We start from the raw sequence: 17,670 nt of genomic DNA on the forward strand, positions 1-17,670 counted from the left end.
CAGCTATAGAGGAATACAACAAATCCCACAAAATAGTACATTATAGCTGGCGGCATTCTGCATTGCGCTGTATAATGTACTATTGCTGGGTTTTGTAGTCCTCTATAGCTAGTGGTATTTAGCATTGTACCACTTTATAATGTATTATTGCTGGGATTTGTTGTACTCCTCTATAGCTGGTGTTATTCTGCATTGCACTGTATAATGTATTATTGCTGGGACTTGTAGTCCTCTATACAGCGCAATGCAGAATATCACCAGCTATAGAGGAGTACAACAAATCCCAGCAATACATTATACATACATTGTATAATGTATTGCTGGGATTTGTATTCCCATGTAGAATATACAGCACAATGTACCATCAGCTATAGAGAAATACAAATCCCAGCAATACATTATAGAGCACCATGTGTGGGAAAGTGCAGTCTTCCAGCAACTTGCTTCTGAGATCGGACCTGTCTATCGGCGATTGTCATCCCCCCACACCTGCTCCTCCTTACTACATCTCCCCGCGTCCCTGTGCCGATCGTGGATGTGGATGGGCAGGAAATGTGAGGCGGGGAGGAGGTGCGGCGTGTGGAGCGTGGATGCTAGCGGGTCTGGCAGTGGCGAGCGTGTGGAGGAGGTTGCCGCGCACAGCGCGTGGAGCTCTGAACAGGGACAACTGATTGGAAGCCGATTAATCGATTATTGAAAAAGTTGACAACTTTTTCAATAATCGATTATAATCGATTATGTCGATTAGTTGTTGCAGCCCTAAATGAATGCAAACGAATCCGAATTCTCGATTCCGAATTTCCAATTCGTTTTTTTGGACGAAATTTCGTTTCAGCAAAGTGACATTTGAGAACAAAAACACTTTTTTTCCCTCTTAAATGTCACTTTGCTGCAACGAACCAACAAAACGAAAATGAAACAAACTTTTGTACGGATTTCGAAACTAATTTTATAAAACAAAATAAAGCAAAATCCGAATCAAAACGAAACTAAACTAAATTAATTTTTTGCTGGTGCACATGTCTAATGGCTATACTGTTAGAAAGTCAGGGAGGGGTAATTTCAGAGTGGATTAAAAAAAAGATAGGAGGATGGTAAAGGGCTGGGCTGGGATATGGTGGAGCAGGGATAGGATTGCTGGGGGTGTTTCAAAACGCACCTTTGCTTACTGTGTTCAGCGCATAGCTTGAAGAGGTCACTGTCAGAAACCTTGGACATGTTATCAATTAGTTTGGCTTTATGTGTATCTTCTGGGAAATTTCAGTTTCTACAGTAAGGCATCTTATCTTTCAGGATTTAGCAACGGTTTGTTTTGCCATCGGTAGAATGAACGTCTCTAGTTAAAATTGTTTGTCGGGTTGTTAGGTCGCTTATTGATGGAAACTTCACAAGGACAGGATCGCCAGGCTTGTGGAAGAAGGTGCATTGGGGTTGTATAACCATGGCAGAAGAAAAAACAAAACAAAAAAGGCAAATTTTTGCTACTCATAGTGACCAAATTAACCATTTGTATTTTCCCAAGGAAAGCTGAAACATGATTGATCACTGTGGGCCACAAATCGGGTGCAAGCAACACTAAATAATCTTTGGGTCTCATTAACCTCTTGCTGTCCGCCCGTAGTAAAAAAACGGACGGACGGCACTGCAGCATCTGCAAGTGCCTGAATTGCTTACTCCAATTGTCTGGTGTGGGCAGTCAACACCCAAAATGTAAAGGCTGCTGCTATTCTAATGTTGTACTGGGCTCTAGGGGGTCATTAGAGTATATGGCAGCTGACAAGTGTTTGGGAAATGGAACCCTCATGATTTTGTACCCCTAAAAAGATACGGTATCTATATATGATGCTCTCCCATAAACAAAGAGATTGTAATCACCATAAAAAGACACATTCTATAAAAAGAGACCCAGAGAGTAAAGCTAACCATAGAAACTTAAGGGAGGTCATATCAAACTACCCTCTAGTGTCTATGTGTGTCAACAAATATGAACTGTCACCTGGGTTATTATTAGACATACCAAAAATGTATACACCAGACCTTCATTTATAAATATAAAATCAGAAATTTTATTGACAAATCCATTAATTGATAAAAACATCATCATAAAATCTGGATAATCTACTGGTCAAACATTCATGTGACATAAAGATGAGTCCTAAAAGCAAAATTAGGACCCTAGTAATTTGACAGTGTATTTTGTGCAGGCTGGCTGGTGAGTGTGGTGGGGAGTTTTTGTACTTTGTAAAGCCCTTCCATGTGCACCTTGGTTCAAAGCTAGTTATGAATTTATGCGTGTGTTGGCCATTTGTTTCACTTACTGACTCAAAAAGACACAGATTCAGCATTTAAGTTATACAACATTTAAGAAGGGGAGGGGGTGCCACCAATGTATGCAATATGTCAGAAGTAGCACAGTTTGTACACAAACTCCCAGTGCTATAGCAGCCAGAAGTCTGTTTACCTTTCCTAAGCTGACTGTCTGCTTTCTAGTGGAAGTGGTTCAGGTGGCTGTAAAGCTGCCCAATCAATTCCGCAGGTACACCAACATGCCCCCACCATGCAGCCAGAGATCTGCTGACCCTCCAGGACTCTTAGGATGTCTATGGCGGGTGTCAGCAGGGAGAGTAAAGGGACTTCAGTGAAAATACAATTGCTGATCATGCCTGGGTAGAATAAAACCAGAAGAGACATGCTTTACATCACTTCCTGTTTCCGCTCGGTCATTCCCCGGCCTCCATTGATAGGAATCAGCCAACAGAGCATAATATGTGCTTGTTTAGCTTCAAAGTAGTGTAGAGGTGACATAAGGGGTCCCCTTAAGGGGAACCCTGATGTCTTCTTAAAAAGAACCTGTCACTTCCATTGTGCTATCACACAGGGGGCATCAGGTGAATAGGAAAAAGTGAAAAAATTAGAGTTTAATACATCAAAAAAACAACCCCCCCCCCCAGCATACAAAGGTAAATGTGTTTTGCCTACACATGAAAACAACAATTGCGCCACACGTTATGTATGCACATGTTATTATGCACATGCTGCAGTGAGAGCAATAATTATCGGATCATCATTCACCCATATTTGATTCGCTGGGGCACCAACATTTTTCATTGTTTCATGATCGCACGCAATTTTGATATTTTTGGTATTCATTTACTCAACACAACCTCCTCTTTATATTTTGGCAAGAATTGGGTATTAGACTATGTTTAATTATATTTAGGTTAATTTGGATTTAATAAAACAAACAAAATTGCAACTGCAATTTACATAACATATTTGGGAGGGTTTAAGTCATCCTCATGCCTAAAATGTGCATTTTGTCATGCGTATATAAAAAAAAAAAAAATGTTTTAATTCTGGCAGTGAAAGGGTCAAACAGTATCGAAAACACAATTATTAATTTAAATGTGTATTTATTTATTGATTTATTACAGTACATGTTTACTTTTACTTGAAGAGCAATGAATGCCATTTAGTGTTGGGGGTTTTACATAATTATATTGAGCTAGGACTAAGACAATGCTACAAAATGTGGACCCAAATAGCAATAACTTGTGTCTCATTTGTCTCACAATCAGTCACTGCACCAGACACCCAAAAGCAAAAGTAAGTCAGGCAATTAAAACTAGTTGATCTAGACTGATGGGAATAGAGATGCGCGAGTGATAATAGGGGCCAAAAGTGTGGGAAGTGTGGATGCTGACAGCAACTATTTTAAAGCTTAGGAGGCAAACAAGCCGAGATTGGCAGGAAGCCGAGAGACGACGGATTACTTGAAAGGTCATCATCACAACTGCTACAGCTTTTTAGCAGGTAGAAAACATTGATGTGCCTCATCAATGTTCCTTCCGCAGCCCAAAATATACTTTTACTTATAGAACTCCCTCCCAGAATAACAGAAATGGAGGGAACCCGTTTAAAATGAATAATTATATGCAATTAACAGCTATATCTCTTCTTTACATACAACTGACAGAAAGGAATAGAGGGCGATTTACTAAGGCTTGGTTCACACTTAGGCTGTGCCGTTCTTACGCGTTTCTACGTGCGTGTTCGGGGTGCCGTTATTTGCGTGTTTATGTGCATTGTGCACATTTGGATGCGCGTTTTGACTGGCAGCTTATGAAACACTGTGGGCAATGGATGATCGCCTGTTTAAACGTGCACGAAAATATGCAACGTGCTTCTGCTGCGGGTTTTAGAGCATTTCCATTAAATTCTTGTGGGCAAAAACACGCTTTTAACTGCCCAAAGAAGCTTATGTACCTTTTAGGGCATTTGGCGCTTTCCTGCTGGCGTTTTCCTGCTCAGGTGTGAACAAGGACCATTGAAAATCATGGGATTTCTTGTGTTGGGCATTTAAAAGCGCTTTTCAAACTACAGGCAGTCCCAGGGTTACATACATCCGACTTACATACGACTCCTACTTACAAACGGAGGCTATTACTGTACAGCAGGGGTAGTTGTAATGCTACCGCGGTTGTGCTGATGAGGAGTGCCCGCCTTTTGGGTCTGGTTTGTAGTACTGTACGTACATTACAGGAAGTTGGCTCTTGTCAGACGTGCAGACGAGGGATGCCCACCTCTTCTTCCAGGTCACTGTAAGGTTTTTACTGCTGTCTGTATCCTCATTAGAAAGATTTAATCTCACTTCCTGTCCTTGAGACAACAGGAAGTGAAAAGAAATCTACCCCTAGGAAGGGAAAAATCCCTCCTGCAGGAGTGATCATGGGAAAAAGGTTTCTCCACTGAAGCTTTATCACCAATCCTTGTTTCAACAACCACCCAAAATGTTCTAAATCCAATTATCACAGGGACAGAAAGTGAGGTGAAATCTTCTGAACAGGGTCACCCAAAGCAAAACAAACTTTACAGGGGGTAAAACCCTTCCCTATGCTATCCAAAACTAAAAGAAAAAAATTGGGGCTGGAGTTACACTTAAAAAATGTACCTGTTCCAACTTATATACAAATTCAACTTAAGAACAAACCTGCAGTCCCTATCTTGTTCGTAACCCGGGGACTGTCTGTACTCAAAAATGCCTAGGTGTGAACCAGGGCTAAAGGAGTTAAAAAAGAACTATGGGGTATTCCTTTCATCCCACAGTTCTCTGTAGGGTCACAGGAGGACATATACTAACCTCCTCCTGTGAGACAAAGCTCAGTATATTGCGAGCTATATCCTGAGAGTGCCACAGCCGGGACAGATCCCAAAAATACTGTCGAGATCCACCCAGCTGGCCGATTGACAGTGGGCTCTGCCTATCTAGAGGCAGCTGTGCCCACCCCCTCCTCCAATCAGTACTGGAGGATCGGAGAGGGGAGGGGGGAATCCCTGCGGGGAGCGGTCATCGACAGTCACTGCAGAGAAATGATTGGGAAGTGAGCGAGCGATGGTATGTGTTCGCTCACTTCCCGATCAATAGAGACGGTCTGTGACAGTTTCATTGTCACAGGTCGGCACTAACTATGAGGATGAGTGGAAATCATTCACCTCGTAGTTCTCCTTTAAGAATGTTTGCACAAAATAAAGAGTGAAAATTCAAATCAATGATCCAGTCACGTGAAAAGCAAATTCTTGTTAAGATTGGATAATTACAGTGAATCTTCACTCTTTTTTGTTAACATTGTCAACTTCTTCAGTAAATCACTTTAGTAAATCAGCCTCATACAAAGGCCAGGAGCTGAAACCTTGACAAAATAGTGCACCTGATCTCACCACTTCCACTGCATCAAGTAAACTGCCAACACAGCATAAAAAGACATATGATATGCTTTCCACTCTTTACCTTTCTAACAATATTAACACATATTGTTAGAAGCAGTATGATGTTTATTTTGCAGTATGAAGAAGAAGCAGTATGATGTTTATTTTTATATTGAAAACATTTTGAGAAAAGGATATTTATTCCTGTAAGGAAACAAAAGAGAAAAAAAGTCCCCAAGTTCAACCTGCTAAGGAAAGATACGGGCTTATTTAAGCTTGCCATACTTCTTCATGAACCAGCCGAAATTCGCTCAGTAGATAGCCCTGTCAGAGGTCTTCAGCCTGATATCCTTTGATCAAGAAATCAAAGGAGCCAGCCGGAAAATTATCGACCGAACAGTGACTGCAGCCAATCAGCAGATGTCTAACAGTGTCTGTCAGAATACATTAGCTTGCTTCCGTGATGGACTACAATCTCACCAATAGTTTACTAATTTGTATTAAATGGTCCCTGTGTGTTGTAAAAGTAGCCACCGCACCAAGCTCACTCACTTGATGGACTACAATCTCCATACAAATTAGTAAAGTAAACAGGAGATTGTAGTCCATCACGAGAGCAAACTTGGAATGGTGGCTACTTTACAACACACACAAGTGCCATGGAGAAGAAAAGTAGCCCCCTCCAGTAGGAAGGACAGTGTCAGCACCAATTCAGATGATTTGAGGATCTACAGCCGAGTGATACACAAATAAGATACATTTTTATTAATAGTTAAGGTACTGGAATGTATTAATAAGATTTAACTCCCGGGTTAATGTCACTTTAACTATCCAATCATCAAAAATCTGAACCCTAACCTAACCCTTAGTACAACATTTAACCCCACAACAATATTTAACCGGTTCTCTGTTCTGAAGAAAACGAGGTTTGTTCTACAATTTTCAAAAATGTCAAAGTAAATGCTAACAGCCGGATCTGTCATAATTAATCATTGAAAATGTCCGTGTTATATAAAAAATGGGCATCGTCTGCTTCTATCCAGCTGTGCAGAGTCCTAGAAATGAGATTTCTGGGGCATCCTGTAGACAATTGGTGTACAAAATACCCCCCGTGTGTCAAGGAAAAAGAAAAAGCATTTAAGGGATGATCCTTGAGCTGAAGACAAAACTGAAGACAGGGCAGCAGAAGACAGCCCATGTAAAGTAAAAGTGACTTCAATGAACAATCATAAAATGCACTCACAAATAGTGATGAGCCGAACACGCCCGTGTTCGGTTCTAACTCGAACTTTCGAACATGGAAAAAGTTCTAACTCGAACTTAGAACTCAATAAAACTGCAGTAGATAAATACAATATTATTGCTATCACATAGGGCACTAACAAGCCCCCTAATCGCAGATAGGGTGTGACAGGTCCTCCTTATTGAGACAACAGGGGGTCTTTCAGACCCCTAATGTCACCTAGGGACCCCAAAGTAGCTGATGAAGCAGAGATCTTCTCCTGGCTCTAAGAGCCGGAGAATGTAGACAGTGATACCGGAAGTGATGTAATACACATCACGTCCGGGTCCAGTGATCGGAGGAGAGATCAGCGGCTGGAAACCGCTGGATCTCTCTTGGATCGTTGCGGGATCACCCGCTGTGAGGATCCCGGGCCCCGCATGGGGGACAGCGGAGCCCGGGGAAGCCAGTGGAGGGGGTGGGGCAACACATTCTGGCAAACTGTACAAATGATCCAGCGGCTCTATAGACGCCAAATCGATTGTACCTGAACAGCCATCGCCGGCTGTTTAAAATGACACCAAGAACACGGCTGCAAGCCACCGCATATGCACGTATCGCGGCCCGGCAGTTGTTAAAGTTTGCGTGGTTTTCCGTGTGAAAAACTGCATGAAAAACGCTACCACTATGTGTAAATGGAGCCTAAAACACCTAAATCATTCTGCTGTTATTACTTTTTGTGTGACAATGGAAAGGGCTGCTGCATGTTTTGTCTAGGCGCCAGTGTGAACCTGCTTTAGGCTCGGTTCACACTGTTGCACTGCAGTAAATATTTGTATTTAACTATTTGTTGGTATGCAGTAGTAATGTGAGTGGATGAATGAAATACCTTAAAGGGACACTAAACTCAGGAGTTAAATCTTAAAAATGCATTTAAGTACCTAAACTATTAACAAAATGTGTCTTATTTGTGTATCACTCATTGGTGCTGACACTGTCCTTCCTTCTGGAGGATGGCTACTTTTGTTCCCCATGGTCCCTAGTAGCCACTGCTCCAAGCTCGCTCCTGTGATGGGCTGCAATCTTTGGTGCACCATCAAATATGCATTGCCCTTTGTCTTTAGGGAGTGTAAGCATACTGTTGCTGATGCAAACGATCCATTCAATACCAATACCACCCCAAAGAATTCAAGTTTTGAGCCTCTAGATGATGCAGCAAAGGCCTGCAAAGTCAGGAACCCCATCAAGAAGATCTTGCTAGACATAAACTAGTATATACATTATATCACTGTCCACCTATAATTTAAACATCTGCAAGGTGGACTGATAATTCAAAGGCATACCTAGATATTTTGAGGTTTACTATGCAGGGGATGTTGAACACATGACCTTTCTTTATACCCACTTTCTGGAGACCCACTGAGCATTCCATGGCATTCTATCTAAAATTGTCTATTATCTATGTTCCTACAGCCCACAAGCTCCAGTCTCCATGGATCTGCTTAGCGGTACCATCCAATTATAATCAGCTTATAGTAAACCTCTACTGAAAGAGATATGTTGACTGCCATTGCTGACCGCCTCCTGAATCTGATAGTTTCCTGGCTGCCTCTTGCTTCAATACCTCAAGTCACTGACACCAAGCATGCAGATTACAAAAGCAGGACCCCTGATCTACCTGTTGCTCCAGTCCACTTACTGGAATTGCTAAAGCCAGAGCATCACCATGAAAGCCGGACAACCAGCATCACCATAAGGCCCCTTTCACACTAAGCGACACTCACCTCGAGCGGATTTCCGCGCGGCGGGATGGCGCGACGGTCAAGCGACGATTGCGCGACCTACACCGTCGGCCTGCATTAAAAAATAGAAAAATCGCACGACACCTGCGGGAAAAAGGGTCCTGCACAAGCCACAGCGACATGGAGCTGTACATTAGAACAGCTCCATTGAATATAATTGGCCGGTGACTTCTAGCGATATCGTGCGGCAAAAATGCGCGAAATCGCGGGATTTATCGATCAGTGTGAATGGGCACTTAGAAGTTGTCAGCAAATGGCAGCCAACACGTTTCACTCAGTAAGGCTAGGTGCACACCCTCAGCGGTTGCAATTTTACTGTGCGTTTTTGCTTTCAAAAACACACATTTCTCCCTGCATAGAGATGTCTATAGAACCAAAACCGTGTGCCATCCACCTCAAAATAGCTGCTGCATCTTTTCACGAAACGGGCGTTTTTTTTCCCATGCAACGCTAAGGTGTAAATAGTTGCCATTGACTTGCATGAAAATGTGGTGTGTTCCATGTGTTTACACATTCACCGATCTGCATGTAAAAACGCTCAGGTGCGAACCAGGCCTAAGGCTTTCCCTTGCATCGCATTAACTTGTTTTTTTCTTATATCTGTGTGCACAGTAAAGGTTAAAAAAATTATTTTAGCACTGTGGGAATCTATTCTACGGCCTGATTCCACTGAAACTGTAAATGGTCCATGGAAACCGTTCATTCACAATGCAGTTATTATAGGGATAAATCGTTAAATCTGACTGCTCAAAAAAACCTACAAAAGAAAACTCATTTGTTCTGAAAGGAGGTCAATACGAGGCTCTGAATGCTGAACAAGACTGAATATCACGATTTTTCTCAATACCGGACAAAAGAATAAAAATGGCTGTTGTCTGCAAGATTTCTATTACACACCAACTAAATGCTTTACATATTCATAATACGCAAAACTGTGTGAACAAGCGGTTTCGTTTTAAATGTATGTTATAAAAATTATTTTTGCTGTCCTGATAACACATAGGTGAAATTTCAGGTGCAACCCATATAACTAAGCCACTGTATACAGCATGCAGAAGGGTTCCAACTGGAAGACTATGTATTCTCATCACAATGAGCTGCCTTGTACAAGAAAGCTACCTGTCATTTTTATGTTTAATGTCATCTCTACACCTCGCATGTGTGGGTGGAGAGAGGAAAAAAAAAAATGACTGCTCTATTAAAGTTTTGTTCCTGTGCATTATTGACACCACTTTTCGCCAGCTGAATAGCCATATACTGATCATCATCAGCCTCCTATTTGACTTTAAATGACATACATAGGGAATCATTCTGGGGCACGAAATGGCTGAGGATCCGAATGCTCCATGTTGCACTGCACATCAATACATCTACAATAAAACATAGGGAGAGTAGCAATAAAATATTTAAGACTGTGATCACAGTGTACTCTGCAAACATCGACCTGTTTTCTTGTTTCCTCTAGCAGCAAGCTTGAGAATCTGACAGAATGCGTGAGAATGACACTGCTGGATGTAATTAGAAGTGATTGACACACATATAGAGGTTATACATTGTATAAAAAGACAGATTGATTCCAGTCTGTGTCATCTAAGAATAAACTCGCTCAGACATCTGGAAATTGCAGCAGGGAGTGCACTAGAAACAGGCTGCAAGACACGGCACTGGATACATTGTTGTTTACTCAATGATAATACAGTGTATATCAAGATTTCACTTACTCTGTTACAGCTGCGCTGCCGAAGGAATTATCCTGAAGACTAAAACAGAAACAAGAAAACATCAGATTACAGAGAGGGGCGAGCAGGCTGACGGAATCCTGTCCGGTAGATGGTACACATACACAAACATGGCATTGCAAAGACAAGCCTCTCTGTTAGCTCGACATGCACATACCTTGGGCTGCACTGCGCATGCTCACTCTGTCTTCTCAGAAGGGACTGGCCCTGCTGCAACACTGAAACCACAGAGCTCATCAGATGCTGCTCAGACACAGGCTTCATATGCTCTTCTGAAACCTTCCATTGTAAAAGCAGCTTTCTAGTCTAGAGCAGCGTTTTTCAACCACTGTGCCGCGGCACACTAGTGTGCCGTGAGATATTTTCTGGTGTGCCGTCAATAAATCGTTAATTTCTTTGATCGATCAAAATTATTTTGATCGATCAAAGTTACTCACCTCTCCGCCGGCTTCCGGGTCTTCCGTCGGAGATCCGGTGACGTCACGGACATCGACGTCAATTTTGATGGTTTTTTCTAATGGTGGTGTGCCTCGTGATTTTTTTCATGAAAAAAGTGTGCCTTTGCACAAAAAAGGTTGAAAAACACTGGTCTAGAGGACAGAATTTTTACAGGGGTTTGAGGCGCCATTCACGCATGAGTGGTTTTCCACGCGTATTCAGCTGTACGAATACGCGCTAAACATAAAAAACAATGCACTGCGATGTGCATTGTTCAGGCTATTGTGATGGCTGCATGGTACGAAACTGCACATCCAGCAAGATAGTCCAAGCGCAATTTTGTTGGCGGATTCCGCACATTCCGGCTATAGTGATAGCCGCAGACGTGCGAAATCCGTGCGTATGTTAAGGTTTGCACGGTTTTGCTACGCACACAGAAAATGCTACCGCCAGAGGCATAACTAGGAAGCTCAGGGCCCCGGTGCAAGAAACCATGAAGGGCCCCCTTGGAGGCAATGTTGCGCGCCTCGGCGGTTACTGGGGACGGGCCCTCTTCTTCCTTTCTGCCCCCTCCCCCCCCTCCTACAAGCGACAGAACGACAGGGCCCAGTCAATTATGTGACCTCTGGTTCCCTGGTAATTCTGCCAGTGATGTGTATGAAAATCATGTAGAAGACGTATAAAATACAATAGGGTGACCCAGTTGTCTACAAGAAAAAATTACACAGGGAATTGATCAAAACGGGAGCAGACAGAATCTGGAGCGGTTGTTCATATTAACCAATCATCTTATCGCTTTCATTTTTAAAGCTTAACTGAACAAACTGAAGATAGAAGCTGATTGGTTGCCATGGGCAACTGCTCCAGATTCGGTCAGCTCCAGTTTTGATAAATTCTCCCCACATTCTGTATGCACTTACTGTAAAATGAAGATGCTCCAGCAGTGCAGCCACCGACCTAAGGATGTCTGATGTCCACAGAGTGATGTGACCACTGGGAAAGAATCCTCCTCTGCTCCGGGCCCGCAATTCTACCGTCACCATCCGCCTTGGCCAGCAGACACGGCTGCTCTCATCCTTCAAATTTCCCGACAATGCAGCCTAGGGCACGCCCACAACATCAGAAACCCCGCCCAGTGCTTCACGCAGCTCTCCCACACTCCACACCACTACAACACGGGCAGGCCACGCCCACACCCCTCTCCCACCTCACGGCGAAATGTCACTGGCTGTTCAGTCTGTCACTCAAGAGGACCTGTTTCCCCGTCAGCGGGTCACGCTGATCTTTTTCTGAAATGTCGGTGCGGGGCCCTCTTCTGCCTGTCAGGGCCCCCCCAAGTGGCAGAACACTAGGGCCCGGTCGCAAATGCAACTGTTACAACCCTGGTACTTCCGCCAGTGGCTACCGCTGTGTGTGAATGAAGCCCAAAACACCTAAATCATACTGCTGTTATTACTTTTTGTGTGACAAGGGAAAGGGCTGCTGTAAGGCCTTGTTCACACCAAGCGCGGAGCAGATCCAGAGCAGAGCAGTTGCAGACCGGATCAAACCTGCGTCCAATGTATTCCAATGGTATTTTTTGCTCCAGTTCACATCGCAGCGTGCAGTTACAGAGCAGGTCCTGAGCAGGTGAAAAAACTGCAGTAGGCCCTATTTTACCTGCTCTGGATCTGCAAACGCATCCAAAACGCATGCAAATGCCTGGAACACACTGAAAGCCCATTTTAAACTTAAAAAAAATATAAATAATTGTTTTTTAGCCAAAAAGCATAAAAAACGCGTCAAAAACGCATCTAAAAGACTAGCGTGCATGTGCAGAAACTTGACCGGATCTGCTCTGCATTTGGTGTGAACAAGGCCTAAGTTTTTACTATGAGCCATTCTTTTTTTCTTTTTCTTCTATCAGTGCTATAAAGGCAACACTAAAGTAAGGTACATTAGATTAGAATTTTGAACCACCTCCGTGTGTCAAATCGATTCTGATGAAAGGGGCATGCCCCTTAAACGCGTCAATCTTGGCTGACTGCGGCATTTGGAGGGTGATGTGACCGGAGGCAGTCGTGGAACATAGCCAGGGCGATATCATGTTGGGTTAACAGGCAGTGTGGCCTCGTGTTTGTTGTTAAAGCGTGATGAAAACGTTTGCTTGTGAGTAGAGATATCCCTTGTTTTATTTATTTTATAAACTATTGTACACACGGAGGTGGCGCTCTGTTCCCTTTTGTTTTTATGTTCGTGTTGTAAGCCCCAGAGCCTTGGATGAGCAGCTCCTCAAGTCTGTGTGATAAACTGTTGAAAACTGTGATTATGCAACAGCAAGTGGATTGTTCAGCTGGCAGCCATTAGCGCCAAGAGTTGGTGCCCAGAGTTAAGGTGGGAAATCCCGCGATCGTACGATTATCGTAAGGTGTGTGGAAGCCGTGCGACCTCTACTACTGTAAGGTCCCATGACTTTAAACTTACGAACATGTTTCAAAACCCGCCGAGCATCGTACGATGTTCCGCGGGTCTGTAGCACTTTCGTAAGATAAAAGCCGGACGGGCCGGTGTGCGCAAGCGCACACTGCCCGTTCGGCATTGGGGTCATCGGAAGCCTGCCCCTCAGGGGGCGTGGTTGCGATCTTCGCAAGTACGATCTGCCTATGCAAGAGAGGCAGATTGTACATTTTTTTAAGCACCTTACAACCATCGCAAGACAAAAGTCTTGCAATGGTTGTAAGGTGTGTGCCCAGCCTAAGTCTGGTAACTCCTGTTCACAAAGGGATGTAGTTAGGAAATTCCATGGTACTGCCACATTGTAACAGTTACATTGTACTGTGTAGGAACATATTGTAGGGTCTGCTTCCAGATTTTCTTAAGGTCCCTTTCTTTAAAAACCAGTGTAATCATTCTCACAGTAAATATTTTTTATGTTTTAATGGTTAGATCTAATTTAGTCATTTTTCAAATTGATAGTTTTAAATGTGACAAAAATAAGCAAGCCTGCATGAAGTAACTAAATAAGGAACTTTGTTTCATTACCACTTCCTCAGCTCAACAACCTCACTACTATGAACTTAACCCTTTGTTTGCATATTCCTCCCACCATCCCTCCACCAAAGACTGATTCCCTGCCCTCTTTGAACTCAAAGACGCCAGTGTCGAACTCTTTGACACTCAATTGTAGGAACTCTGAGATTTTATAACTAGATTCAGAAACTTTTACTATAATCACAATTTAGTTTGCCTGCATAACATTTGGGCACCATAAAGAGAGCACTTGTGCGATGCTCATAGAGAATGGTGGGTGTGGCCACTTTGCAGAAACGGCCTTAAAAGATCATGGTAAAATAGACCCTGAGGCCTCATTCGCACTTGGAGATTTGGGTTTCCTGCCTCGGGAACCTACGTGAACGAAGCCTGAGCCTAATATATATGGCACACATATTCCACAGTCCTTTTACCCACAAAATATGATTTGATTACTGTGTCATAAGTGTCAGGGCCACAGAAACCAATGTTTAGTAACCTATTAAGCAACTATTTAGACAATGTGCACCAGGAGATGTAATGAACAATATAGCATTATGGTTTAGGAATATGTTGCGTACAAAGTTCAGAGCTCAGACATATGTAATGCACAGAGTGCAGAGGCCAGACGTATGTAACATAAAGAGTGCGCGGGAGTATGCAATGTCCAGCACAGTGCATGACAGTCTGGGTGTGTAATGTACAGCACATTGTACAGTGTATGGCAGAGAAGAGTTTGTAAAATATGCTGTACAACACATACTCCTGACACCAGTTTCTGGATGCTGTGCTCTACATTGGCTACTCTTGACTGCTGTACTTCCAGTTTACAGAGTGCAAGGGTCAGGAATATACACAGTACAGAGAGTGCAGTGATTAGGCATTTGTAAAGTACTGCAGCACCCAATGTTAAAGTGACAATAAACCCAGGAGTTAAATGTTAAAAATGTATTCACATACCTAACTATTAACGAATCTTATTTGTGTAGATCCCCAAATCATCTCTGAATTGGTGCTGACACTGTCCTTCCTTCTGGTGGGTAGCAACTTTTGCTCCCCATCGTCCCTGTGTGAGTTGTAAAGCACAGTGAGAAGATGCTTTACAGACCCAAAGCACAGTAGATAGGAGAGCTTCTAATAAGCCATGTTCTCTCTGTATTGGGCTTCAATAGGCATGTGATGAAATTCAGAGACTGAGAATCAGGTTGAAATATTGTACCCTGAGACAGAAGGTCTGGCAGAAGGATTAAGTAGAAAAGCCATATTAGCCAGTCCAGAGCCTCCAGAACGGTAGAAATTTCTTTCAGCTCCATTCTCTGTATAGAAAAGTTGGAAGTAGCCTGGATAGAGAAAATAAATCAGACATGGAGCTAATGCTACAGTTGTACTGTGCACTGTATTTGATCGTGGATCTGACTATGAACTCATAGACCATCCATTTGAAAAAAGTCACAATAAAACCACTTGAGGTACCTTACTGGTGAACAAATCTTATTAAATATCAATGTATAGTGTCTATTCCCTGGATCAATTTACTTGTAATTTAGAAAGTCTGCTAAACAGTTTTTTTTACTCCATAGATATTTATTGCCCAGAGTGCAGGTACAAGAAGTTCAGCCCAGTGGTTATGTATCTCATTCTGCAGCCTGGCTTCTTATGCCTCTACACCACTATAATGGTGGTGCTGAACTGTATGCTCACCAGGTGAACACAGAGGTGTGTTGCCTAGTGAACAAGCGACAGACTGAACACTCAAATCTCTAATATGTTGATGGTCAGATTGAGTCTTACATCCATCATCCTTGCACTGAAAGGTGGTGCTCAATTGCATTCTCACCAGGTGACCAATGAGCTGTGGTGTCCAGTGAACAAGAAAACAGACTGAACACTAAAATCTATAATATATTGATGGACAGCTTGGATGAGGTCTACATCCATCAGCCTTGCTCAAGAAAGGGGTCAAAGAATGGCATCCCCAGCCAAACAATGTAATGTCCGTAGTGAAAATCTTCCACTACAGGGAAGAAATGAGCAACGTTGCAAGACCATCAGGTGACAAAAGCAACCATAGCAAAGAAACTTTGGTCTGCGGTAACAGGTATATGTCTCTGTTAAGAGTAAAATGTTACTGGTCCCATCTGGAGGGAATGCCTCTCCGGAGAATTCTGATGTTGAATTGAGCGAATGGGATTGCTTCATTAGCCCCAAGAAGTGTCATGCACAGGCAAAGTGATGATTGATGTTGTGTTCAAAGAAGGGAAATCTGTTGTCTAAACATTACTAGTTCTTCATAGAGAAGATAGACCTATACAACCCTGGAATCTAGAATCAAGCCCAGATTCTCCAGACGTTGAAACAGAACCAATGTAGAAATGCAGTAGTTCACAATCTATGTAAAGTTTTGTGGGATTTTTAGTAACATTTGTAAGCGGAGCTCAAAATTCCAAGCTGCTGGAAGTTTGATGAAGCAATTCTGAAGGTAAGCCAACCCAAAATGTAAAGCACCAAACTGGAAATGAAGCTCCCCTACTGCAAATTGTAGAAATTAGACATGTGCGATTCATTTCGTTCCGAATCGAAATTCGGACGAATTTTCGGAAATTCGGACATTCGGATGTATCCGAATTCCGAATTACAGACATAACGAATGCAAACGGTATCCGAATTTCCATTTCCGAAATTCGGTAGCGGTAGTTCGAACGTTCGTTTCGTATTCTGTTCTTATTCGTTTCTTATTCGTTTCGTTCGTTGGAGCAAAGTGACATTAGAGAAGGAGAAAAATATTTTTCCCCCCTCGAATGTCACGAACGAACGAAACGAATAAGAACAGAAAACGAAACGAACGTTCGACCTAACGCTACCGAATTTTGTCCGAATCCGAATTCCGAATCCGAATTGACTTTCACACCCGAATCCCGAAAAACGAAATAACACAAATCCGAATTTAAAACGAAACTAAACGAATTTTTTGGCAGTGCACATGTCTAGTAGAAATCTCTAATGCAGAGAGAGATGGGAACATAGAGATTGCTATCTCAAACATCCAACAATGCAAGGAGTTTGCTCTGTTCTGGGGAGGTCATCACTGATCTGATGGAATACGTCAGAAACCTATGGAGACCAATGAAAGCATTGCAAACAATGCTGTCCTTTACTGTTTATTCTTTTTTTTTGGTAGAGTACATAAGTTTGGAAAAAAAAGCTTGCAAATGTTGTTGAGCTGGTACAGGCAACAACAACCCCTATAAGAAAGAAGGCCCCAAAATGTAAATACCAGAACTTTTTATGAATATACAGAACATCTTAATATTCATATATGTCGTATATCTCTGATCTGTTTAGGGTTTATTGGTCATTCTATGTTTATTAGTTCTGTCTTTTGGTTATCGGGAGGCATTTTTTACTTCCAGGTCCAACATCCAACACACCTCACTTACTCCCCCCACAACAACTTTCTCGGTAGAACAAAGATGAAGAAGAACTTGCATAACAAAACACACAAAATAAACTATGGCAACAGGCCAATCATATAGAGTTGTGTCCCTGAAGTGAATATCAGAAAAAATATTGACTGGAAGAAATAGTAGCCCCCAAAATACTGCCATTAGAAAAGGTTGGCATTGCTGATGCACCCTATCCGTCCTCCTCCATTAATCCGATGCCAAGCAGTGTCAAAGTTGTGTCAGCATTGTCCATAAGGGAACATAAATCAAATATGGAACAGCAGCTCGTCAATTTCAAGTGCCGAGTAAGC

At 42.6% G+C, this 17,670-nt stretch overlaps 1 protein-coding gene across 2 annotated transcripts in view; it reads right to left on the reverse strand.

Annotated features, from left to right (window-relative positions):
- Positions 1-10,625, reverse strand: part of FAM13C (family with sequence similarity 13 member C) — a 128,676-nt gene extending 118,051 nt beyond the window's left edge. For both annotated transcript variants that reach the window (XM_018569464.1, XM_018569463.1), the window contains exon 1: positions 10,452-10,625. In XM_018569464.1, coding sequence (XP_018424966.1) covers positions 10,452-10,513 — 62 coding nt within the window. In that variant the 5' untranslated portion in view covers positions 10,514-10,625. The remainder of the gene's footprint in view (positions 1-10,451) is intronic.
- Positions 10,626-17,670: the final 7,045 nt, after the last annotated feature.

The sequence above is a fragment of the Nanorana parkeri genome, unplaced genomic scaffold, assembly GCF_000935625.1.
Source record: "Nanorana parkeri isolate BGI_ZX_2015 unplaced genomic scaffold, ASM93562v1 scaffold1338, whole genome shotgun sequence".
Classification (NCBI taxonomy): Eukaryota; Metazoa; Chordata; class Amphibia; order Anura; family Dicroglossidae; genus Nanorana; species Nanorana parkeri.